This window comes from Magallana gigas, chromosome 4 (assembly GCF_963853765.1).
Source record: "Magallana gigas chromosome 4, xbMagGiga1.1, whole genome shotgun sequence".
Taxonomy (NCBI): domain Eukaryota; kingdom Metazoa; phylum Mollusca; class Bivalvia; order Ostreida; family Ostreidae; genus Magallana; species Magallana gigas.
This window is the reverse complement of record NC_088856.1, coordinates 53,516,577-53,543,935: the sequence shown is the minus strand read 5'-3', so window position 1 is coordinate 53,543,935 and position 27,359 is coordinate 53,516,577. Positions and strand designations below refer to the sequence as shown.

Sequence of the window (27,359 nt, the reverse complement as noted above, 5' to 3'; positions counted from 1 at the left end):
TTTATAAGCATGAGATAACAAATACATTTTTCTATGTTGGACACATACTTACGATCCGAAAGGATATTATTAAAGGATATATCATCTTTTTGTTGAAAGCAAACTTTAAAAGTAAACAGTTAAACTTTTTTTTTACCACAGTTTAATTTTGAAAGTAGACTTTAAGAAAATTGCAAGATTGCGGCGTTTGGTAAGGAATGTGATATGTGACAAATGTGTGTCTTTTGATATGATTAATCGATTAATCGGTAGGAACGAATTGCGATCGATTAACAGGCTGACAATTCAGCAATCGAGTGTCATATTAAATTAAGATATATCAAGAAGTTCCGTTTATTCGATATCATTTATTTCATACATTTCAATATGTACGTAGATACGAATGTGAATCACTGTGCAGCAGAATTTATATAAAGTGTTGTTAAATGTATATGTATGTTTCAATGAACAGTGAAAATAATATATCACGATTTTACATGTGTGCACATGTTCTTATAATAATGGAGTGGGTGAGGGTCGACAGGGTCAAAGGTTATTTGTTTTTTATTTCCCGCTGTAGACAGTTCGGTGAAATAACTTAAATCGATGCCGTCAGATTAAAGTGGGCCAGTCATTCGTTGTTCTTGACCAGATCCTAGTTTCCAAGAACTCCCCTTCTCTAGCTTCCGTTAACCTTAGGTCCCCCTCGTAAACCATGGCGCCCCACTGACCTTCATATCAGCATCAGTTACCTCTTTACCTGGTACAGGTATATAAAATGTCATGCAGGTACAACATGCATCTATATCTATCCGTAAATCTCGCAGGACGTCCACAAATTTTCGTGTCTATAGAGAAAGAGTGACTCCTTAAGTCCGTTGGGTAAGATTACTTAGATTTTCATGAACTGTATTTATTTTAATGGTGTATGAAACCTCAATATTTCAAAACATTTCAAAACAATTTTTTTAATTCCTCCCTTTACCTTACATTTTTTAATGGTAATATGAAAAAGATTTCGTATAAGTCTGTTGAAAACACTTTTTTTTTATCATATTCTATTATTTTTTATTTATTCTATTATTTGTGACATATGATACTACTAAAGCAACGAAAATAACGGGAAAAACATAAGCAAAACAATTTTAATTTTTTCTTAAAACTTACAAAATTGCATTAAAGTATATCTTTACTTTTTTTTAGATAACTAGACTTGGCCAAAAGATGCAGGGTCTCTTGTTGCCCGCAATTATTTTCGTCTTCATCTTAAAAGTTCAATCACTGCACAGTAAGTATGTTTTTATTTTTTTTATGTGATTTCAAACAGTTGGGTTTTTTGATAATTTACGAAAAGGCATCTGAAAACAGATATTTCAATAATGAAAATGAAACACCCAAATGAAACACATGTATATAAAAGATAAATCAAAGTACTGAAAGTACTGGAAAGCGCTAAGCCGGAAAGGAAGTGTTTAATTATACCGAATTTTATGTAAAGAATCATATTTGAATTGGGGTTTGTTCGTTATTGCAAAAATTCACGTACTCAGAATTCTGAAATGATATAAAATTTGGATATGCCATAGTTATAGAATACACAAATCTTTTTTAATGATTAATGCATGCTGTCGTGTTACAGTGAAAACAGAATGCTGATGACTTTAAAAAAATCATAACCACAGCATTTAATGTAAGCAATTAATGTAAGTGTTTCTCTATTTTTGAGGCATAATATTTATTATCAATTTGACTGTAAATCAAAGTTTCCAATTTACAAATTATAATAATCTGCATGTCTACAAAGATCATGATTGATTTTAAAATTTTAGAACAAATGTATCTGCATGCAGGATAACTTGAAGATATTAAGTTTTCCCTACTGCATAGTTATGAGTTCTCCCGAGTACGACTTCTCCAGGGTACGACTTCTCTAGCATCCACCAGTAGGTGGCGGTATTTCGGAAATGCGCAAACGAAAGTGGAAGTAGGATTAGAAATCTGGCGACAAAAAAGCGCTGCAGCTATGCTTAGCGCTTTAAAAAGGAATACATGTAGTTGAACCGCCCTCACTTGCTTATTAGATTAACAAATGAATTCAAACCAAGTTTTATTTATTACTCATGATTTTTTTATATTACTGTCATTCGTTTACCAATAATTTAGAAACTTTAAGTATACTTTACATTTTCAAGGTAATTTATAATTAAATTAACTTATAAAGATTTTAATGTTATCAATAATACAATAAAGATATAGTTGTGAATTTTCAACAGCTACCTACATAAAATATATCAGAATCTGTTCAATATAAGTAAAATTCAATTTTTATGTTACAGTAGAACAACCAATTGGATCATATGAAAATTATGGCGTAAAAGACCCGAGTTACAAGGGGATACATTGGAAGAAACTCAGCAAAGGTAATGAAAAGCCAGAGACAGGGTTAAACAGGGGATCCGGAAGTGACAGCGGGTCCGGAAGTGACAAGAAGTATGGAGGAAGTGACGGCAGTTCTGAAAGTGGCAGTAGATCCGGTAGTGACAGCAGTTCCGAAAGTGACAGGAAAAATGGAAAAAGATTAGGGTCAAGAAGTGATGACAGCTCCGAAAGTGGCAGTAGATCCGGAAGTGACAGCAGTTCCGGAAGTAATAGGAAGTACAGAGGACGATTTGGGTCAGGAAGTGATAGCAATTCTGGAAGCGGCGAACGCTATAACAGAAGAAATAACAGGAAATACAGGGGTTCTTCGTCAGGTCGTTCTTCCGAGGAGTCCGGAAGCAGAAGTACCGAATATACTCGTGCCTCCAAAAAAGGGTCATCAGAGCGAGATCGAGGCAATCTTATTTACGACAATAAAGCAGGTGGCCCCTACTTCTACAAAGAAAGCAAAAGCTCTCAATATCCTGGTCTAAGAGTTGTTGAGAAGTATGGTGCCATGAAAGACAATGGAGGAATGTTTTATCCTAGGTTTGACTGGCCAGCAAATTGGGGAGGGTTTGGCGATTATGGCGGAAACGTATTCGGAAATTATGACTACAGTCAATATTCAAACGGAGTAATGGCCGAACAGAACTGGCTTAACATGATTAACAATTATCGCTTTTAATATGATATACAGGTCGCAGGATTATATCCCAATGCGTAGCAATCGTTAAATAAATTGCCGAGTTAAAATTCCATTTGCTATCAATGTTCGAATTCAAAAGTATCTGTCGATATAATCCATTCAATAGTAACGATTTTAGTAGTATGACAGTTAAGGGTTAGAAAGAGTTGTTAACAATGTTATTAAACGTCCTGATTTAATTACTAGTATCAATTGTTGTCTATTCATACGCCCCAATTACTTCCTTATCTGTATATCTTTATATAGTGTCAAAAAGGTTTCCTGCCAACGCGCGTGCGGATAACTCGTTATTTTAAAGATCTAACGTGCAGGTTGTCGTAACAACAGTTGAAACCAACACGTTTCGATAACAAAGGTATACTAAGAAAATATCGGGAAAGGGTCATTTGTTATATTTACATAAAACTCTGATCTATAGATACTGAAACTTAAGGTTGCATGGGACACCTGGATTTTGACGCAAGACATATCGAAATTTACAATAAAATCAATATGATATAAATCCTATATTTTCTTGGGTCAGAGCGTTAACTACGAATCTGCAAGTCTCTAGTTCGAATCCCATGTGGGGTATTTTTAAATCATATTTACCTTTCCAAAAAATTAAAAAACAAAGTTTTGGTCAAATACAGTAAAAAATATCAATTCTAAACCAGTGAAAGTATCTTGATAATAATGTAATTTAAACCACATTAATATTGACTGGTGTCCCATACCACCCTAAAACCAAATCACAATCTCGATCTCGACAGATTAATTAAAATCAGTTAATCTGTGTATAAATTACATTCCTTGAACATTTATTTAAAACTGCCCTCAGAGGTACTGTATAACACTGTTGTATGCTATGTAATTTTTCTGCAGTGCTTGCTTCTTTCATACTCCCATGAACCAAAAAAGGTAGCATTTCAGTATTGGCACTACGCTACAAACTCAGATTTTGCCAATTTTACTTCAAAGCAAAGTCATATTTATAAAGACATGTATATATTTTGTCGTTTTTATTGCAATGATAATAGTATATCAGAAATGTATACATATACATAACATATATTGTTTCACAAAGGAAAAAAAAAAGAAATCAAATTCTTCTAAATTAAAACATAGAGTAGATTTTTCTATTGGAATGTTAAAGGTTTGGTAAATCACATGCATTAATTAAATCATTATTACAGCAGCGGTACTTCAATATCACATGGCTAAGATATATTGCACAAAGTAACACAACCTTGACGAAGACTGGCTTTAATATTACTAAAAATCACCCTCCTTATAATACAGTATAATAACTTGCTAGACAGGCCACAACACAAATCTCAAATCAACCAAGGGTATACACCCTTTTAATGTGTCTATAAAGGTTTTTTAAATGTGTTTTTCTAAAGGCGAATCATAAACTTGATATTGTAAGCATGAAGATAAACCTTTGTTATTTATGGGAATATTGTAACAACTATGTAGATGATATGTATGGTGTTAATAAAATTTATATCATACACATGATTTTTGCTTCCAACTGAAAAACTTGGACTGACTCTGAAGAAAATTTTCATTTATATTATAAATGAGCATCAATAGATGTGATGTAGTTGAGAAAAAAGACCTCAAAGTTTGATTTTCAATAGAATAAAAAAAAACAGTTCTTGAACTCTTTACTTGTCATAATAAAATTGTGTAAAACTTTTGATACAATGAAGAACTTTCAAGACATCCCTTTATTAAAGGTTAAAAAAAAGCTTTCTTTTGTTATCTTGACACTAACTCATATTTAGTTAAATACATATTATATATATAAATATATAATATACACAAATAAAAAATAATTTACAAATTATTTAGTAAACAATCAATGTTTCATAAAAACAGTGGATCAACTTCAAAAAAGGTTTGAACTTTGAACTTTTGATTGTTACCATAGTTAACAGGTTTGAACTTTAGATTGGTACTATTAATAATTTTAAATACTCACATATATACTGAATATTGATAATCTATAAATGTTTGTGAGACTGTTTTCATTAGAGACATCTGAACTGGGGAGAACAAGTGGTCCTTGTCCAAATACAGGAAATTAAATACAGTAAAATATCTGTCATGCCAAAAGTGGTTACACTTGCTACAGAGAATTCAAGGATAATAAACTGATAATACCAAAAATTTCAGTGAAAATACAGTTTAAAGTCAATGGATAATTATTTATATTACTGCATAAAATGTTAAAAATATGTAAAATATATCTGAACAATATAAAAAATTACATACATGATATATTCATGTGCAAGTTGGAGAATTCATTTTTAATATACACAATTAATTCATAAATAACTTTAACTCAAAGCCCATTAAATCACAAGAGAGAGTTATTCACACATTTGTTTGCAAAAAAGCTTTCTGAAATCCAAAGGCACAACTTTAAACTCTAATAAAAGAAACCTTGAACACATCTTGTTGTGAAACCTGATAAAATTTACATGTTCTTCTTCTCAATAAACCCATAGAAAATCACTCAATTTTAAATACTTTCTCTCCAAATTTTTCTTTTGGCAAGACTAGTGGAGTATTTAACAAGATTTCTTCCTCCTTCTTTTTCTAGAATACTTTACATATTTCTAAGGAAAAAAAATCAATGCCAATCAAATTTAAACTTGTCAACATTTAATACACCAAATTACCTAGACTTGACAATATGCCAGTTTCCATGGTCTTCTAATTTTTATATGGCACAACACTTACTCTAAATCTTGATCAATAGCCTAGATCTGAATTAAAATACCTAAAATAAAAACACATGAGGAATGTAGATTTCAATCTTTTGATCAACAGAAAATCACAACCCACCAAAAAAAACAACCCCACAAACAAAGCTCAGACAATACAATATGGAGGCCCACACAGGCCATTAATAAATACAGTTAGAAGCATATACACTTACAAACCAAGCAATGGATGCATCGTTGGTCAGGGGTTTGAACAATAAACTGACCAAGACCTGCTCACAATTGAAATCATTTCCACTCTCACAAATACAATTCATTAAAGCAAAGGTTCTAAAAATACTGCCCAAACTCACAATTGATTTCAGAATGACTTAATTTCACAAGACAAGAAAAGGAGCTTCTCTTCCTGTTATGGCCTCAGAGCCTGGTATTAAAAACACAACTTGAGAACGAACAGTAACCTTGGTTACAGCAATGGAAGACAATCTTGGTATTATTAATTGCTCACAATAGAAAGTGATATAATCTGCATAAATCAGAACACAGAGATTTTACTGGCAGCGCTTAGGTATGACATTGTTAATTTTCACAAAACTTGAAACACATTTTGTATTGTGAATATCATTCTCAAAAATTTGTTTACTATCAGCATTTCATGTTTCCAACAAAATACCCATTATTTAGCACTTAGACGTTGACTTTGTTCCAATGCTTGAAGTCCACTAAAAATAAAAACTCATGTACACAAATCTTTGGCAATGCATAATCTTACAGTTAAAAATAATAACCAACTAAACAACCTACTTTCAGTTTGAAAATGAAAATACATGTAACCACAACACAGTTTGTAGATATAAATATCAAATATTGACACCAAAAAAAATTAAGTTATTAAAAGATCACAGAGAAACAATACATTTCAGGAGATACGGTACATAAAATTGTACACCAATTAAGATATGTGCATCAATTGGAATGTGTAGATAAGGTATTCTAAAAACTAAGTTTGAGAATGTACCCAGCGAGAATGTGTAGATTAAGGAATGCTATAGTAAAGTTTGAGAATTTCCCCAGAGAGGTAATCCTGGGCGGAGATTATCCAGTCATATTCCACTTCCTGAATGTCTTGACTCCATCTTTCTTCCACTCCTCAGCGCTGATACAGATCTGCTGGAACTGCTCCATGCTGGCCAGCGAACACGCCCCTATGTATGCGCTGTGGTACCGCTGGGGAGAGGCATGGACCTACCACAAACAGATCAGATAATTTCATTGGTCACTGAATTGTTAGCTCATCCAGCTAATGGCAATAGATAAATTTTATCTCATAAAATATTAAATGGATGTCTGAAAATCTGAATTAAAATTAATTACACTTTAATCTCAGTTTAAGGAAAAGAACATATTGTGTCTTGTGTAAGTAAAACCTATCTCCAAAACAAATATGAGGGTTTTTTTTTATTAGAGCTGGTTACAGAATATTATCTTTTTTTTCATCTTAATAAGAACTAAACATCTCTTCTGAGTAAGTACTATACTGATGATGACAATACCAAGACCTCGGTCAGTGACCTTAGGTCAAGGTCATGACACAGCATCTTGGTCAAAAATGAGCATTTGATATTTCTTTTCACAAATGCTATGAATATGAACCATTGAAAGCAAGGTGAACAGTTGATAGAACAGACTGATGAACATGTTGAGTCCAATATACTGTATGTTGCCTTGTGTTACCATATATCAGATAATTTTTGCAATTATCTAATTTTCGCTTTTGTTGCAATCTCTTTTAAATTGCAAATTATTGAATACGCAGAAATTATACTCTGTATTATATTCTATAAGAAACTTGTTTAATCACAAAAAATGACTGAGGCAAATTAAAAATTATAGACATTTTACCGATTTTCGCAAAATGTGAAAAAAAAACACGGATATACGGTATTTTCGCTCTTCTACACTTGCAACAGTTTACCCCTGTCTTGAATTCTCCCAGACACATTTAAAAATAGAGACTCTTTCCAAATAGCACAGTTATTAAGTAATTAAAAAATAGTTTTGAATTTGCCCAGTCTTAAGTTCGCCCGCTGACAACAAGAGCAAGGGGGCAAAAATTAAATGGGGGCAAATTTTCCCTGTATACAGTACTTCCCAAAGTTTTTTGCCTCCATTTAGTTTACAGTACTTCCCAAAGTTTATTTGCAGAGGGGTATGATTAAGAACTTGCTATAATACTCAGCAAATAGCAGCCATTGTTGACCTACCTCTACCATCACAGAGGGAGGAGCCAGCTTCTGTAGCTCACACTGCAGTCTGTCCGCAAACCCCGGCAACATGGTCACCCCTCCACTCAAGTAGATAGCTCTGATAATGGACAAACCAACATACATGTAATGTACATTCAAAATTTCATACACTGTGGAATCATTGTCATTCGTGGGGGTCAATGTTTGTGGGTAGCCAAATTTTTTTCTGGTTCATGCAGACGTAATTCCATTGGTAGTGTAATCAGGATAATTCTAATCAATATTAAACAAATGATTGTATATAGATTTGTGAGGATGTAAATTCGTGGGCAAGGGTTACCCACGAAAGTCACGAACATTGGTCCCCCACGAACAATGCTGATTCTACGGTTCTCAGATATAAGGCACCCCTGATAATATACAATGCAGTTTACTCCAATTATTACCAACACGTTGCTCGAGTAGAAGACCCTAACAATGAAACACCAACATAGTGTCCTACATACAAGATCTTAAAATATTTCTGATCTCAGATAAATTTAAATGAGTCATCAACCTAGCAGTTGTTGTAAAATATTACTTTCACCTTTTAAACAAAATTGCAAGGAAAGATAATCTGGGTGCAAAATTACTAGTGAGAAATCTATCTACAGAAACGACACAGCCATAAGACTGTAAGTAGATTTACCTGTACATGACACAACCATAAGACTGTAGGTACATTTACCTGTACATGACACAGCCATAAGACTGTAGGTACATTTACCTGTACATGACACAGCCATAAGACTGTAGGTACATTTACCTGTACATGACACAGCCATAAGACTGTAGATAGATTTACCTGTACATTCTCTTCCTGCTGTCGATGGGACAGGACTGGATGGCCTGGAACACCAGCTTGTGGACACAGGGATAGTCCATTCCCCACAGGTCGGTGTTAAAGAACCCCTCGGGGCTCTTAAAACAGCTGTAGTCGTGAGTTACCTCCCTGAAAAAAACAATAAACACATGAATAATATCCCTGTACATCTAAGTAATTTGTAGCCTCTCTTTTAAACACATTAAATAAGGTTTTTCGAAACACTTAGCCTTGCATGCAAATCAGCTACTATATAATCATATTTATACTAGTACATAAATATAAAAAATTGGCATTGACCTATAATTTTTGTTTTTATTCACAAGATATTTATTGGACAAGGAGTGAATCTCTACAAAACTATGTGTCAATGAACTTTTTATATATTAAGAAAAGAGCAAATTAAAAGTAGTTCATGGGATACTCATTCCCTTTAAAGCATCCTTATTCCATTGAACTGTATTTCATATTGATATAATCATAACATATGACTTCAAATGGTTTTGAATTTGAATTAGGTATCTAGATAGCGTACATGGTGGACCCCTGAGGGAGATCAAAGTTGTTGAGATAGACGGTTGCTCTGTAGTTTTCTGGGTCCTGCTCACACTTCTTCAGCGTGTCTTTGTAATCTGTGACTAGGTAACAGGACTGAAACAAGAAAGTCTCCATCAATACAGCTTCAACAACCCATAAAATATAGTCCAGCAAAAATTTATATTAAGAAGACAGTATCCATTGATACAGCTTCAACGACCCATAAAATATAGTCCAGCAGACATTTATGTTATGGGTTAATTCAGCAAGCTAGAGTTTATTAAAATGCCCAAAAAACTTCTAGTTTTTGAAGTATAAAATTAATCAATTTTTTTGTCTATTTATCTTGTTTAATCTGGTTCTATAATAATGTCGATGAAGATGAGCTTTAAGTTCTCGTCCCGCTTCCTGTTACCTGTTCCATTACATAGCGGACGATGAGTTGTTGAATGGGTGTGGAGAACTTGTAACCGTGGAGACAAGAATTCAGAGATTCTAGGACCTTTTGACCTCCGTATGACTGGCGGGAAACTCCCCCTTCTATCACAAAACCTGCAAGAACAAAAACTTAATATGATAACACAAAATGTACTGGAAATCTTACACATGAATAAAAGAGGAGAAAAGAATTTGTCAAATAAAGAGAAAGTTCTGCACACCAGCAGAATACTGTAAAATAACTTTACTTGCAAAGACTTTTTTTTGCGATTTACTTCTGATAAACTGGTTCACGACAATTAATGTTCGTGACCAGGGCATATCCAGACCCGTGTTGTTATAACAACCATACAACAATGACTGGTTCGCGGCGAGAAATATTCACAATGACGAGGCCCTCACAAACCTCGCAAAAATTTCTTGCACGCAAAAATAAGTTGGTTTACAGTAAATGAAAGGCAAACGATTACCACATTTTACTTTTTATGAACATTATGCATTAGTTTGATAGTTTTAAGACTTAGTGGAACAAAGGAGATTTAATTATAAGAGTGTGTTTGTTATACAATATAGCTCTAACCAGGTTTTACTTTACAATGTACACGCATGTTGAGAAAACAGTCGATTGAAATGATTTCTCTCCTTTGATGTTATACCTCTGATGTATGTCCCTGACAATGACTCACCGTCATAGATGGGTAGAATCTCCATTCTCTCCCCTATGTCCACAATAATACCAGACGTGGCGTTGTAAGAATACAGAGCCAGCAGTGACTGCATCACCATACAGACTCCCTGGACGCGGTACGTGTCAATCAGTTCCCCCATCAAATCGGCCCGGATCTTATCTGCCAGGCTCTGTGGGGTACTGATCATCAACTGATGAAAAAATATCATTCTATGCATCAATTTATGTGCTCAAGTTATACTGTAAGTTCCTTATATTACGCGAGTACTTAATTCCGCGATCCCGCGGTTTCGGATCTAATCACAAGATTATAAAATCGCGAACACAGAATTTCCACCCTTATTTCTTATAAGTTTCAACTCATAGAAAATAATAGCGAGATTTTAAAATCCGCAAAGGGTGCCTCTCGCGATTTTACACGGAGGTAAATTAGGAATCTACAGTATTCAAATCAATTGATGATAAATTCAATAACTATGAAGGAGCTCTGTAGCCCCTTTGACTGGTCCCCATACCCAGTAGTCAGCTGGTTCCACTTTGAGCTCAGTGAAGATTTTCTTGAACACTGCACCAATGGTGGACATATCAATACTAAACTGTGAATAAAAAGAGACTGAATCAAAGCTGGATCAAATTGACCATAAAGCTTGTATTGAATGATGGCAAAAAAAGGTACACAAATGAAATCTGAATAAACAGTGATTATTGCTGTGATGATCAAATGATGAGCAGATGAATGAAGGGAAAAATGGTAGCAACAAATGGTTGTTTTCTGGTTATGATTCACGTTCAACCAACACAAGCTATAACTGATGGTAGATATTGAATCCTTTTAAAAAGCATGAAGCCATTCAGCGTATAACACAGGATGATAGATAGCTTGGCCTTTCAAATACATACACCAGGTACCAGGATCATGAAGCAGTCTTAGACTTCAGTCAAAATTTCTACACTGTCTTATTGTCTTGTGAATTAAAACACCGAAAAATGAAATGCTATTATAATGTGTCTCCATATTATGTTGAAAGATACAAACTTTAAACGCTGTTTATTGATGTATTACATTTTATGATTGATTGAAATTTTGACTTAAGTCTAAAAATGCCTGGTACATGCATCACGAACAAATACATGTATTTATCAATAAGTCCCTCTCCCACAGAGAAATAAGAAAATGTCAGGAAACACTTGAAGAGCAGAAACTAGAGGACAGCAATGAAGCACAATTTGATACAATGTGATACAGTTACAAGTGATGACAACTCATAAAATTGTAAGTGATGATACACAATGATACATGATGATACTTGGTGACCCATGATGATACATGATACATAGTCATAATGATGATACTTAAACAATGATACATAATGATACATATAACACAATACACATACACAATAATATATGGTGATACAAACATGAAACAGATGCTGATGGTTACTGAAATGACACATGGTTAGACGTGAAGAGAAACATGACACAAACTGTGATAGGCACGGTGGAGCATGATATCGACTTATATCATGAATTGTCTGACCTTGGTAATAATTTGACCTTGGTTATTAAACTTTATCAGTTAGTGCTGGTTTGCAATTCAATGCAAACAAACACATTGTGAGTACAAATGTTTACCACCAAGCAGTATATTTGTATTCCTTTTTTTTTTAAAAAGAGATTAACAATATTCAATCATTTTATGATCTTCTATGATAAAATAGTCTGGACAGTATCTTTGGGTTGGGAATCCACTGACTAGGAATTTCAGGAATGTATCTAACAGGAAGCCTTTATTGAGAATGAACTGAAGTAAAGGTAGAATGTATAAGCTGTGTTCATGGAAAAGTGGATTTCAGACTATGGCTGGGATTTACGGATAACTGATATTTCAATTTGGTCAGTTCTGATTACATGTGTGTGTCTGTTTCATGGAAGGAATAGCAAATTCAATCAGAAACTTGTGCTGACATGTTTGAAAATTTCCAAATCAAAATATTCACATTCAATACAATGCAATAGGACATCAACTATTTTTTTTAATTTCTATCTTTGGGAGAAAAAAATTCAGACTCTTGTGCTGGTGCAGTTTTAAAGCACATGCCTAATCATATTGACTATAAACTACAAGCAGATAAAGGTAGGAAGTCAAAGGTCAGAGTTCAAGGACATTGATGAAACTTACAGGCTGTAAAATATCCTAGAAAAATGACCAAAATCAAGACAAAGGTAGAGAGTGCAAAACTTATTAAACCTGCCACTAAAAAATCAAAATGTCGTTAGTAACAAACATGCAAACAATGGATTTGTGATCTATTAAAATCTTCAAAACAATATGGTGCTTTATAAGTCTAGATGCTATAAACTAGAACTGCAAACAAACTGACTTTACAAATTCTTTTTTAAGAAATACTAAGCCTCAAATCAATTAGTTGGTAAGTTATTTATATTATAACTCGCAGGAAAGACCTACTTTATCTACTTTATCCATGGGGCGGACAGTTTTAGCCAGCCCTTTCCTGTACTCGGGTTTATACGACTCGATTCCCACCACAAGGTCATTGTCTTGACCAGAGCGAGCCACCATGTTGGGGAAGAACAGACTGGGTAACGTCGCTAAAAAATGAAATATCAATTCTGATGTACATAGAATTCATATATATCAAATCGTGACTACAAAGTTAATTATTTTTACTATCTATGTATACATGTACATCTAACTTTAGATGCTAAATGTATACAGTTGAATTTTGTATACCTAGAAAATCAGGGATATATTGAAGCAAGTTTGAAGTGATAGCTACTATTCTCTTTCCACAGATATCTCAGATTTTTTTTGATTTATTGAATTTAAGATAATGAGGTTCAACTGTTTTTTTTACGATGCACATGTTCATTAATTTAATTAAATAGCTGCAATTAGATTTGCACAACACAGTTATCACCAAATTGTCAGCACGTAATCAAAGTGCATGAGACGGAGGATAAGAGTACGTACGATGTTCTCCCAGAATTCCTGCTCGTATGGCACTACTTCCTATGTCTATCAGAATGACCTTCTGCAACAAGATGTCAAGGTCAAGTATCGGACTCAACACAACACATTAGGAAGTTGGAGATGATTTTATCAATACTGAATCATGTATATTAAAATCTTTGAGCAAAGAAAATATAAATATCAAACGTAGAGTATTTGTTGTCCAAAAAATAGGTGTAACATTTCTGTATAACAGGGTATAACTTCTTGTTAATGAGAACAACTTAATGATATTCATTAAATACATGACAGCTATTAACAATAACATGAGTAAATACTAGCATCCTCATTATACTAACAGAAACTTTCTAAGGATGATACAATTAAATGGATTAATCTGACACTGTATTAACAAGATAGAGAGTCTCAGCACACAATCACAACACGTACCCTCTGTTGATGTGCCGGGCAGGACAACACAGGACGAACGTAGGTGGCCTTGACATTGTCCGCGGTCTGAGACTCTAGGGCCAGCTTCCACTGACCGTACTCCTTGTCAGTGGGGCAGCGCACCATCAGGTACTTCCCTCTCTGTTACAGGAAAAATCACAGGTAATCAAAACCAATAAAACACAAGTAATTAAGGTAAAACTTGTATGAAACATGTAGAGAACTACAGCGCACCATCAGGTACTTCACCCCTCTGTCACAGGTGAAAACACAGGTGATCAAGACTTATTAAAGACAGGTAGAGAAAACAGTATACAATTTTGTAAGAGAGAGGTGTTGAAAATTTTTTTTTTTAAAAACCTATATCTGATTGCATTATTCACCTTCAATATCAAAATCAAATGGAAAAAGATGAAATTCCAATTATTGAAAACAAGAGGTTTGATATCAAATTAGTTCATATATCTGACTCACTCCGTCGTCAATTCCCAGAATCCTGTTCCCGAGGTCGTCCACCTTACCCCCCATAAGCTGCAGGGTGTCACTCGGCTTGTCGTGATTACTGGTCTGTAAAGGGGTTAAACTTGCAATCAGTGAACAAAATACAGTAAAAAAAACACCACCTAGCCTACCAGCCATCTCTGAGTAAAAGGCTGTCCAGGATCTTTTAATTAGATGATGGTGATTTAATACTTAGTATTCTACAGAGCTGAGAGTTAGGTCTGATTCTGTAATATTAGTAATATCTGTAATATCTGTATTACATTCATCTGTAAATTATCAATTTACTATTGCATGTACTATCTATCAATTGTTTTTAGCATTTTCAGTGTAAAGCAGCCTCTCGTAACTCAAGTACATTGCCTCAGTAACCACATTATACTGCATTAACACACAACAATAGGCAAATGAATGTAAAATATGTGCTAAATAGAATCTTCAAATTAATGAAATTACAAATATTACATAATTATTATGCTAAATATAAATAAGTTCACATTAATTACTTGCATAACTTTTACTTCTGAAATTGAACTCGAATTCTACCTCGTAATAATAGAGCCACCCATCCTCTGCTTTGAAGAATCGTCGTTTCCAGGTTTTCAGCAGGGTGGCCTTTTTTTTGTTCATCGGTAGCTTCTCCATCAGTCCTTGCATGGCCACAAACTTATCGGAGATATCCTTGGCATTCTGTCAACATCAAATGTTGTAAGCCATAGTGATTATGAATTAAAATGGAGAATGAATTGATACACTTTTTGCTAGTATACTTGGCATTAAAAATTCATACAGAAATCACCTTATGTTTGACTAATAAAAATAGCCTTTGTCTTTGTACTATGATTTGTAATGTGATTACCAATATATAAATAGTGCCTGTTGGGGAGGGTAACAGTTGAAATTGACACCCCGAGAAAACCACTGTCAACCGACGCGAAGCGGAGGTTGACAATGGTTTTCGAGGGGTGTCAATTTCAACTGTTATCCTCCCAAACAGGCACTACTTATTTTGTTATACTGAATGTCTTAATTTTACAGAAAACTTAACTGCTTTTACATAGGAATAACGTGAATTCTACGGTGAACCGTACCCGCAAAATTTTCACGCATGTAACAATTCTTAATGTTACCAGTTGCTAAGTGCGTTGCTAACGCTGAGGATAATAGAACAGATTATGAACTGCGTCTAAACCAATCAGATTTCAGTATTTAACATGAAAGTATAACAATACTTGTTCACTTCTACATCATCATAATAAATCTTCTTTTGTCAAGCTTTTTAAGGGCAGTTGAATTAATGAAAACTGATATACTGGTATAGTGAATTATCAACATATCATGAAACCAAAACTTATGAAGTTCGAGGAATCAGTGATTTCTCTGAGGTTGCTCTATATCACCATGTCTTATTGCCTTCATTGGGAAGTGAGTTTGTCATTATAAACTCCTTCCAACCAATCAGAGGTTTGAGAATCACACGACTTACATCTGGCTGGAGCTTGATGGCATACAGATCCTGTAGTAACTTGGTCTGAAATGATACAACCATCAAAATGAGACAAGCTGGCCAAATCATGCCTTCAGTGAATAATCAATTCAAATCTATGAAATATGTGACAAATCTCAGGTTTATTATAAAGGATGGTAAATTTCTTGCTTCTATATCTAGACCCACTTAAAAGATCTTTTCTACTAAAGTTTATAGAGGACGCTATCAAAGCTACATTGCTTGTTTCCATGCTACATAAATTGCTTGCTTCCATTACTTTTAAATACAAAGTGCATTGCGTATGTAACTGGTTCTAGCAAAATAGGATAGAGGAGGCTACATTGATTGAATCCCATACTACATGTACTTCTGTATACTGATCATGTTACATTGCTTGCTTCCACTACTTAATCCACTTACTGGATCCCAGCTACTCAAGTTCACCCGCACCGGTACCACTTCATCCTGCCCCTGTTCCGTCTCCAAGGGAACACCTGCCTGCTCTTCATCACTCAGAAGCTTGTTCTGGACAGTGGATTCTCCCTTGCTGTCAGGAGTTTGCGTGACCTCTAGCTCAGCTTCCTTTGTTTCTATTTTGTAAAATCATTTATATATAGTTCTGACTCAAATAGATTTAGATATAAAAATTCATTTAAAAACTCTCACATTCCGATCATGATGAAAAAAAACATTGCATTTCTATTTCTAATTTTGCATTTAGTTTGCATAAGACAGCCTGGGCTTCTAAGGATACATGCTGGCAACAGTCCTCAAAGTAAACTTGTGCACTTGTTAAATAGAGATCAGGACCATTTAATCTGCATTTTCAAAAAAATGAAGATCACTTGGAAATGTTGAATTGTTTCTCTATGCAGATGATCTAGGGACTAAACTTTGCTGTGACACCCATGCATTAGTAAGTTTTCATATTCATCTAAATTTCTATTGCATCTTACAATTAGTACAAATAATCATCTAACGAACGCAAAATATTAAACCAATACATGTATAATGCATATTCAATTTATTTTTGGATGTCAGGGCTTTGCCCAATCTGGTTAGCTGGTGAAACTATATTTCTCTTTCCCAAGACTAAAACCATTAATGTATATGATGGACCTAATTCTGCACTTTCATTTATTAATAAATTTTATCTAGAAAAGTTCCTTAGACAGTCTACATTATAGGGCAATATTCTGAAGAAATCTTTTGAGATAGACATTTGATCATTTGTAATTAATTGCATTGGAGAGCCAATCCAATCTGCTTTAGCCATTCTAATATCAGTTTAAGACTGCAGAGACATTATAGAACAGGTTTTAACTTTTAAACTACCAGTACATAACACCATTAGCTGTGAATGCATTTTCTTCGTAATAGGCTTATGAACATCAAAACAGCCAGACCAGATCAAATTCAAGATGCTGTTTACTTATACACTGCAATTTTTTTAGATCTAGAGAATTGCTTTCCTTTAAATTAAATCTTTCAAGAAAACTTTAAACAAACTTTATTTTAAATTCATTTCAACAAACTGATTTTGGAGCTAAGCTACATATAAGGTTGTTTTGTTTCTTTTAATCACGGGTGACCATAAAAATCATCACAAATCAGCTATATGAGTTGTACACTTATTTTTCTCTCCAATAACAGATGTCTATATTTACCGGTACATGTAATTTCGATACAAATTTTCTTCATGACAATGTCTTGTGTTGTAATAGCATAGAAAAATATCCATATTTTTTCTATGTATTCAATTTTATATCTTTGCATGAGGCCTACTTCTTTTTGCATAAAATTAAGGGTACAAAAACTGCTGTGGAATCATTTTTATTTATGGGGGTCAATCTTCCTGGGTATAGCCAACATTTTTCTGGTTCGTGGGGACGTAATTTCGTTTGGAGCAAGTTCTATTTAGTAAATAAATATTAAACGTATGCTTGCATATATATTCGTGGGGATATAAAATTCATGAACAAGGGTTACCAAGGAAATTAAGCCACGAACATTGGTCCCCCATGAACCATGATGATTCCACAGTAAATACCCGATAGGTGTACGTGTTTGAAGCTTTTCCTCACAGATAAGTCATATTTATCCACAGCTTTCTTAATCAGGACTGGGTAAGCAGTACAACAAATGCACAGAAAATGACTTTCAAAAATGCAACTGCAAGCTTTCAAAGGACACCTTCAAAATATTGTGAGTTTTCCCTCTTCATACAGACTGATAAAAAAAAATGTACTTTCAAATTAATAAGATTAACCTTCAGAGCATTATCTGTTGTGAAAATACAATCTTTTGCAGATCTCTTTTCTCTTAACAAATATGGTTTTGAATTATAATCCTATCGCAACTTTGAAAAAAAAAAATCAATTACCCTACCTACCAGCCTAAATTTCAAAATACGAGTCAAAAGAGGGTAAACAACGTTCTTTTAAAGGTGACCTATTTAATGATCATTTAAGCCCTCACAATTGCTGGGTGAAGCTAGAGTTTTATCCAATCATAAGACAGCAACTCAGAAATGACAACTGTAAACTTAGAAGCTTAGATCTGAATTTAGTTGCACTATAAAAGCCATATATAGAACAGGCTGTAGGCGTTATCTCAATTATCTCCCTTCTTGTCTTATTTGTAGACGGCAAGTAAAACAGGTTTTGAATGCAAGATGTGTCATAAAATTTTAATATTTAATGAAAAATTTGTAAAAATTGCATATCAAACATACATAAGTTGCCATGTGCGATTGCTATAAAGCAGTGCTGATTCAAGAAAGAAAGCACATATTATTGAAATAAAAATGTTAAAACAAAGTCAGCTCATCCACATAGAAGCCAGGTACAACTCATTCAGTTCATTTTAACACAATATTACAAAACAAAATTGTCAGTACTCTGGACAATTCTAATGATTGTCTATCGTTGTTATCATCTGAAACTGGTCTCTGTAACCCAGACATTGATTGTAAATTACATGTATAATGTCACACTGTTTGAAATACATGCATTAAATTCACTCATAATTGTTTTCTTCTTAGACCATTTGCAAAATCTGTTTATTTCAGTTCCATCTCTATACAAAAGAAGTAACCTTGATATTATTGAAAATACAGCCTTGTTCTTAAAGGCAAAATCCATGAAAAATCTCGAAAGCAAAGAACAAGACATTGATGGTTGGCTACTGGTGTTATGTTACTTCAAAGAAACGCAAATTAATCTTGATCCAAAAAGACAAGAGAAATTATAGTAAAGTTCAGCTATCTGCATTTCAAAATATCTTTCATAGGTAGTCACATTTTGAAAATGTTTAAGCCATGTTTCAGGATGATTTTCTTAAAATGGCCTATCAGGTCTCAGCCATTAGTGACGAGTTCAATTTTAGTAAAGAATGAGTAGTTATACTTTTATTTAGTTTTTAAAGACGTCTTCAAAATTACTCCTTTGGAGATCTGGCTGCTTCCTTCACATATAATCCTTACCAAGCTACTTATTAATTAAAAAAAAAATGGAAGAATTGATAACATATGGTGGTCAAAACAGGTAACATGTCTCATGAACAACAAAAATCATTTTTCATTCCAATTTTGGAATTTCAATGACAACAATAAATTAACTTGCTTATAATTGTAATGTGGAAAGAATCTAGGTAAAATGGGAACACCAAATCATACCAATTAATGCAGGAATTCAAAAGTTGCATGCTTGAAGTCTGACCTAAATTGACACAGGTATTTTACACCACAGACATTGAAATCACAAAAGTAAACATTGGCACCTGCAGCTAGCTAGGTGTGCACTTGATTTTGCAGCATTCATACCTTATAAAAACATACCTTTTATTTATTTAGACATTTTCTAAACCAAAAGAGAACAGAAATAGTGATTCTCACAACTGGTTACAGGTAATTTTTAGATAAATGTGGTCAAATAATTACAGGTTTACAAATACCCTTTAGAGATGGAAAAATCCTCAAAATTTCAAGTTGCTAAACAAGTCACACCTTGCAGTACCTGTGTCAATTTAAAAAATTCTTGTTAAGTATCTTATGATGCAAATTGTTAATAAACAAATAAAAAAAAATATACCATATTTATTATAGTAGGAAAAAATCTTATTAGATTCTGTTTCAGCAAATTAGTAAAATGAAACATAAAATGCTATATAATTGGCTTTCAGGTATACACAACATTGTACATGAAAAACTACATTCAGCATTAGTCAGTGGTATTTAGTGGTCTGAAAAAACTGGCTCAATTTTACCAAATTCCAAAACAGAAAATATCTGTGTTCCGTATTTCTTTTTCAGCTTTTGAAACCAGCTTTATCAAAACTACTACAAAACTTACAAAACAAACATAAATAAGATAAAAAAAACAATTGCAACATTTTTAATATAAATATTCTCAAGAAATATATTTAAAAATATGAAATTAAGAAATTAATATTAATGCTTTTACCAATAAACTTAGAGGAGAACAATAAACACTAACAAATGTTTGGATTTTACACAAACAAAAAACCGTAATGAATGCACCTGGGTATATAATGGCAAGCAAATAATAAGCTCGGCATACATGGCAAGCATTGCAAAATGTCAGTAGTACTGCTCACTGGGATGTTGGAACAAGTTACCTGCCCCTGGCGGAAGAGAGAGTTGGATGCTAGTCGTCTTCTCGTTTTGATTACTGTCACTATTCAACTTCATCACCTCCATCTCTGCAATGTTACGCGAGACATTTTCAGCGTAGCTTTTCAGGTCAGGCCCCAAAGGTACACTGCTCTGATATGCGATGGTTTCCACATATTCATGAACAGTTTCTGAGCTTTGGCTCGTCTCACTACGGTCACTTTTACACCCCATGGCCTCATCTAAATCCGTCTCTAGCAGACTGGACTGAGACCCAAGTTCTGACAGATCCAACTTTTCGTGACTTTTATACATTTTTTCACTATTAACAACAGAATTTCCATTGAAGAGGTTTTTCTCTGAAGATGTTGATGATGTGGAGATTGACCTCTGTTTCTTTGGACTCTTCACTTTCCCCTTCTTCACATCTTCTTCTGTCTTCAGTGGCTCCTTTCTGTACCATTTTCCCGATGGCTTCTGTCCATTGGATCCCACGGATGCCCGTTGTCGGTCACTTCTGATGAACGGATTGTCACTCATTGTGGTGAAGGTCTCCTGGTCCTCTTTCTCTGCGACTGTTTTTCTTGGTGTTGTTGGTGTCCCCTTCTTCTGCTTACCATCCTCTAACAAATCATCTTTGCTTCCAATTGATTTCTTTCTCCTGCTTGACTTGGTTGGCTGCATGTATCCAGGTAGATTGCTTTTCTCGCTGGACCCATCATCGCTACGTCTTTCAGCGGATGCTTCTCTTTTCTCCCTGTCAGAAGATTTCTCCCTTTTTACCTTTTGTGTGGTTGGTTTTTTAGCTATCTCAGGCTTTTTCATTGTTGTTTGTTCACCATTGTGATAGAGAAGATTCTGGACACTGGATACCCTCTCTTTCCTGACTTTGGAGTTCTCCTTGTGACCATCCTCACTGCTTTGATCTGTTGAATTAGATGGTGACAGTTTCTTGCTCTTCATTGTTGTTCCTTCCCTTGCTGGACTCTGCTTTCTCGGAGTGCTGGCTGGACTTTTTCTAGCTGGACTTTGCTTTCTTGGTGTTGTAGCTGGACTTTTTCTAGATGGACTTTGCTTTCTTGGTGTTGTAGCTGGACTTTTTCTAGTTGGACTCTGCTTTCTTGGAGTGGTAGCTGGACTTTTCTTAGAAGTTACTTCTGCTGAGTAATTTCTCTTGATAGGAGAGGGACTTTGTTTACGTGGAGTAACAGATGGACTCTTCTCCTGGGGAGTCCCATGTGGACTTCTTTTGGTTGAAGAGACAAGAGATGGACTTTTGGGAGGTGTGGCCATGGAATTTCTAGATGATGATGATTTTGATGATGCACCAGAGGAAGATTTTGACTTAACAATTTTTGTTTTATCTTCGTCATCTTTATTTGGTGTATGAAGCTTTAATTTCAGTTCCTCCTTAACTTTCTGCACATTTCTGTCATTTTCACATTTCTGTAAACCATCTTGAGTTGCATTGTTAAGGGCATCCTGAATATTGAATGTGTTCTTACAACAAGGGCACATAAGCTCACTTATGGTTTGAACAAATTTATCAAACACATCCACATCAATCTGAACTCCAATATTTCTAGCTTTAACCAACATTTGAGTGAAATTGTCTCTAACACTTGCATCTTTAGTTTGTACAGATGTGCTCCTTTTCTCTGTGGCCACAATGCTGCTTTTAGAGGTCCCACTGCTCAGCACTGATTCATTCTTCACTGTCTTGGCATCCTCAGATTTTTCCTTGCTATCCAAGCTTCCCCTTGAATCAAAGTCTCCAATGGTTGAGGCCACAGAGAAAGAGCTGCCCTGGTCACTGGTTTTCACTCCTAGATCTTTCACATTGAGAGTATTGTTGGAAGGAAAGATGTTGCTCTCCATCCACTCCTTGACATGTCCCAGCCTGGAGCTGTCCACATCAGCCTGAGGCTGTTCTTTGTGTTTTTCTCCCAAGAGAGACTTCTTGCTCAGTTTTCTCTTCCTGACTTTGGACCCTGAGGTGACATAGATGAATTCTTCTCTGTGCTCCACAAACACATTTCCCTCCTCATCAACAAACTCCCCGGGCATGGCTTCATAAAACTCCTCCTCTGAAGCAGTTTCTAACAACTCATTATCAGTTGGAAGATGATTACCATGGCCATTTTTCTGTTTCATGACAACAGCTAGTGGATCCTCTTCTTCAAAGGTAGCAAAGTTTTCTTCAGACATCTTTGAGCTAGTGGCTTCATTGCTGCTGTTTTTTGAGTTGTTGCATTGTATATTGGAGCCACCACTCTCTGTCTTACTGGCCAGGGAATCATTTCCTTCTCCCTTTCCAATCAGAGACAGAAGGTCCTCAGTGGCAACAGAAGTCTTCTCACTCTGGTGATCTATATCCTCTATCATGCTGTCAAACTGCTTCCCTACCGATCCACTGCCATCTTTCTGCAGACAGCTGTCAGCAATTTCACTGGTCACAGTTTGTTCAGCAGGATCTGTCTCAACACTCCTACTGCTTTGGCTGCCTTTTTCAACACTACTTGGTGACTTATTTTCTGTCTCCTTCTTTTTCTTTCCTTTCTTCTTCTTTTTATTTTTTCCTTTATTTGTGGTCTGTTGTTTTGGTTTGCTATCAGTTGTTTTACTGTCAGACTGGTTGTTTGAAGAGTTGTTGTCAACTGTTTCTGTTTCATTGGACAAGGGAGAACCTTCTTTCTCTATTACACCTGGTTCTGCTGTAACTGGCCCAGAGTCACTTTTTACCGCTTTATTCACTAACACAGTGTCCTCATCCACTTCAACACTCTGGATACTCTCACCCTCCATTTCTTCTCCCTCATTGTCAGCTTCAGGGGGTACTGAAGTCAGTGTTATAATGCCTCCTCTTTCAAGCACTGCCGCTGTAGTGTTATCAATGATGTCTTCCTCTGACTGTCCTTCACTCTCACATACTTCTTCATTGTCAGATTTACCAGCTTCTTCCAGGGATTCAGTCAGAAACTCTGTTTGCTGCCTCAACTGAAGGAACTGTTCATCCTGATCACTGGTTTCTGGTTCATCTTGAATTCCCAGTAACATTTTCTTTGCATTCTCTATGACAGAGCTGACACCACTAGTTCTTGCTAATGGCTTAATACGACTGGATTTCACACTATCACCACTTGTTCTACTTCTTATGTTAGCAATAAACTCATGCATGTCAAGATTTGGCTGTGTTGCAGAGATACCAGTGTCCACACCACTTCTGTAATTGCTTTCACTGTTTGTTTCACTGGTTTTCCTATATCGCCCAATTCTGGGTTCACCGATACTGTCGATGCCAGTGTCCACACCACTTCTGTAATTGCTTTCACTGTTTGTTTCACTGGTTTTCCTATATCGCCCGATTCTGGTTTCACCGATACTGTCCCCTTTCTGACTGTAGCTTCTACGTAAACTTCTAGATGGTTCCTCAGTCCGCCTCTGAGTTTCACCGCCGTCTATAACACTATCAAACTTCTTGAAACTGTCACTTAAAATGTTTCCCAACCGACTAGATATATCTTCTTGTTTTGTTTCTCTGTAAGAGGAAGTGAAGCCATCTTCATTTTGATATAAACCGGAATAAGAGTCTACAGTATCCTTATTTAGATATCGGGATCGTATATCAGATACGCGGGTGTCAGCACTGCTGGGGAGAGAGGTGTATCTAACGATTCGCGTCGAGGGTTTGGGTCGGTTAGGAGCTGTGAGAACTTCCCTCCTGGATGGTTTTGGAGCATATCCTCCACTTCTTTCAAATGTTGATCGGTTCGTCTGCCATGAACGGTCTTTGTTATATAAACCAGAACTCTCCCGCCTTCTACTCCCATCTCCAACCAACGACCAATCTCTCTGCCAGGAATCCTGACTGTCACAAAAGGTATCTTCTTCTGGAGCACCACCATATGAGTAGTCAAAGATGCTATCACTCTCATTTAGAATACTGTCTCTGTAATCTGACATGTCGGCTTGACTCCTCACACTATAATCCGAGGCCAGATCACTTGTATTGAATGACCCACGAATGACAATGTCACTGGAATTGTCCAGCACGCTGTTTCCATCCAAGACTTCACTACTTGTTTCAACAATTACACTGTTACTTTGTATATCTGATGCAGACAGACTTTCACTGTTACTGCCAGTTGACCCTGTTACAATGTTTTCACGTTCAAATGTTGTTCTATCACTGTCCTCAAATATTCTATTGACTGACACAATGCTTTCACTTTGATCACCTTGTTTTTCAGCTGCCACAGAATTTGAGTTAACATTTTCGCCTTCATCAGTTATACCATTACTAAGTGATTTTTCACTGACCTCGGGTATTTTGGTTGTTTTTTCAGCACTGTGAACATTTTTCCTCCACCTAGACGAATCTCCAACCAGACTTCTACTTTCACTTTTGTCTGAACCCACTCTGTTAGACAAGCCTGTGGATTTAATGATTCCTGTTATGTCTGTGAATGGAGCTAACACCCTGTCCTGTGATATACCTTTTGTCACAGAGTTGGCTGTCTCTGAGACATTACCGTATAAGCTCTGCTTAAAACTTTCAATGTCCTCAACATGATCTGTGTTCTCCGATTCTACACTCACATTCGCTGCTTTGATATCAGTTTCTAACTCATCCGCTAAGCTACCCAAACTTCCAATGGACGTGAGTCTAGCAGAGGTAGAGCGATTTATCACGTTCTCACTTGGATGGTGATCATCAAATGTATCACTATCGGCCGATGTTGTCCTATGTCTCTCGGGCCCCTGAGGCTCATTCTTCTTTATCAATGTCAAGATCTCAGATGACTGCGATAAGTTTTGGCGCAGTGAGGCAGCGAGATTCTTGGGTCGTGCCCCACCGTAGTCGCTTCGTGTCAGCCTGTCCCCGAGGGCTTCGTGCTGGTCGCTCTTGGTCGTCTTCTCCGCGGTTGACCTGAGTCTCCGCTCTTCCTGTCTCCTCAATGTTGGTAGAGTCCTGGTACTCAGCATTTGTCTGCGGCTGAGTCTGGATCCCTCGGACGCTTGACCCCCCTCGTCAGATGCAGTGGAGGTGGTACTAGTGTTTACACCTCTCTTTTCCCTCAGCTGTTTCAGTTCCTGTAGGCGTTCTAGGCGTGACCTTACCTCATCATTTGGAGGAGGCCAAATGTTTGTCATTAATGAACTGTAAGACATGATCAGTGCTTATAGTTTCAAGTTGTCATCAATGGAATAAAATTACCTTCCTCCTATACACAAAACCCTGGGAGATATCATTCCTATATTAATATCTGTGTCTCATGTAAAAACACTAGTAAGGTAATCGTTTGTATTTTAGTCCAGGGTATTCACCATTCATTTACCGGTACTTCACAAACTAATACACACATCAGTCGTTAGACAGTAACAATTATCACTCCTATTTTGTCTCTTTCCCTCCACTGTTTAAACTGACATAAACAAACGGCTTTTACACAGATCACACATAGTCATGCATGGCTGCCCTGCCCTGCACTCCTGCATAACATGCCGGCACATTTCATGGTGGGAATCTCTGTCTCCCGATGTTTATAATATGTATTGATTTTCGCACTGCTGAGAGAAAATTCTGCCTGCACTAACAGTTCTGGACTGATCGTGTCTTTGGGTGCATTAATAATCACATTCTCTACAAAAAAATTCAAATTTACGAGTCCTTATATGGGAGAGGCACAGTTCTTATTTTCTACACAGGTAGACGACTCGGTACATTGATTTACCATTGGTTGTCGATTTCAAACAGGTAAAAAAAACCTTCAGCAGACTTCAGCTTTTGATGAATGATCTCTGATAAGCATTAATGATCCTCTTTTCTAAGTCTCTGACCCCTTTTTAGGTTTCATGGTACAAAACACACGCAATGTCTTAGACAACAGAGCACAATGTCCTGTTGAATTCTTCAAGATAAACACATTCAGATTGACACACTGTCTACTTTCACTGCCCACTCAACATGTAGTTTAAATTGTTGTTTTTAAAAATGGTGAATCATTCCTTAAATCTCCGTGTCAAGCATGGTGCATAAGAAATTCAATGTTTATAATCCATCGTAAAAGTCCTACAGATCTTAGCTTTAGTCCGTCCCAATACAAACTGTATCAGGTTGTAAGTATAAACGAAACAACGAATCAATAATTCCACCTGGATCAAACAGAACTTCTCCCCCACTCAAGTTTTAAAACCTTTCAAAATTTTCATTCAGCTTATTTCTAGTCTATTGTCATGAAAGGGCAAGGTGAACCAGGTGTGACTGTTGAAGCATGTACGTTACATTTATAAATAGCAGGTACTACTGTGGCCTGGGACAGTGTCTACTACTACTAATCAGAAGTGCCGAATTAAATTGACAGTTCCCTCATTCAGGTGCGGCCATCATTTTCGTTTTTATCTCTCTCCACTGTACACACCTTGATCATTCAGAATGCCCCCTGGCTGCTCAGGTAAAAATCTGTTACAAAGTTGAATAGGGGCGGGAACATTTTGATCAATCTCACCAGTTCTATGCAATATGCCACAATGGTCCTTATAAACCCACACACTGCTATATTAATGGTTACAGATTTAAGGTGAACTTCCCATTAAAAAGAAAATTTAAAAGTTAGAATGTCTTATGTCAACAAAGAACAACAGCACATGAGAAGTTATTTCTAAGGAAGAGCAATATTGATTTAAAGGGTATACAGAAGTGAATTATACATGTATG

The 27,359-nt window shown here is 35.7% G+C and overlaps 2 protein-coding genes across 3 annotated transcripts; one reads left to right on the top strand and one right to left on the bottom strand.

Annotated features, from left to right (window-relative positions):
- The first annotated feature begins 747 nt into the window (after nucleotides 1-747).
- LOC105344570 (uncharacterized G-patch domain protein DDB_G0278987-like) lies at nucleotides 748-4,602 on the top strand. The gene is made up of 3 exons (XM_011452359.4): nucleotides 748-861; nucleotides 1,183-1,267; nucleotides 2,316-4,602. The coding sequence occupies exons 2-3, from the start codon at nucleotides 1,204-1,206 to the stop codon at nucleotides 3,083-3,085; spliced, it is 834 nt and encodes a 277-aa protein (XP_011450661.3). The 5' UTR covers nucleotides 748-861; nucleotides 1,183-1,203; the 3' UTR covers nucleotides 3,086-4,602.
- LOC105344569 (uncharacterized) lies at nucleotides 4,093-26,917 on the bottom strand. 2 transcript variants are annotated; one of them, XM_066082957.1, is made up of 16 exons: nucleotides 20,647-26,917; nucleotides 16,429-16,598; nucleotides 16,006-16,050; nucleotides 15,066-15,209; nucleotides 14,493-14,585; nucleotides 14,019-14,159; nucleotides 13,590-13,650; nucleotides 13,065-13,207; nucleotides 12,777-12,791; nucleotides 11,110-11,190; nucleotides 10,593-10,785; nucleotides 9,884-10,020; nucleotides 9,467-9,582; nucleotides 8,914-9,060; nucleotides 8,088-8,187; nucleotides 4,093-7,068 (listed from the first exon to the last, which is right to left on the bottom strand). In XM_066082957.1, exons 1-16 carry the CDS (start codon nucleotides 25,811-25,813, stop codon nucleotides 6,919-6,921), a joined length of 6,903 nt encoding a protein of 2,300 aa, XP_065939029.1. In that variant the 5' UTR covers nucleotides 25,814-26,917; the 3' UTR covers nucleotides 4,093-6,918. The 2 variants fall into 2 exon arrangements, with proteins under 2 accessions (XP_065939029.1, XP_065939030.1); XM_066082958.1 differs by lacking the exon at nucleotides 12,777-12,791.
- Nucleotides 26,918-27,359: the final 442 nt, after the last annotated feature.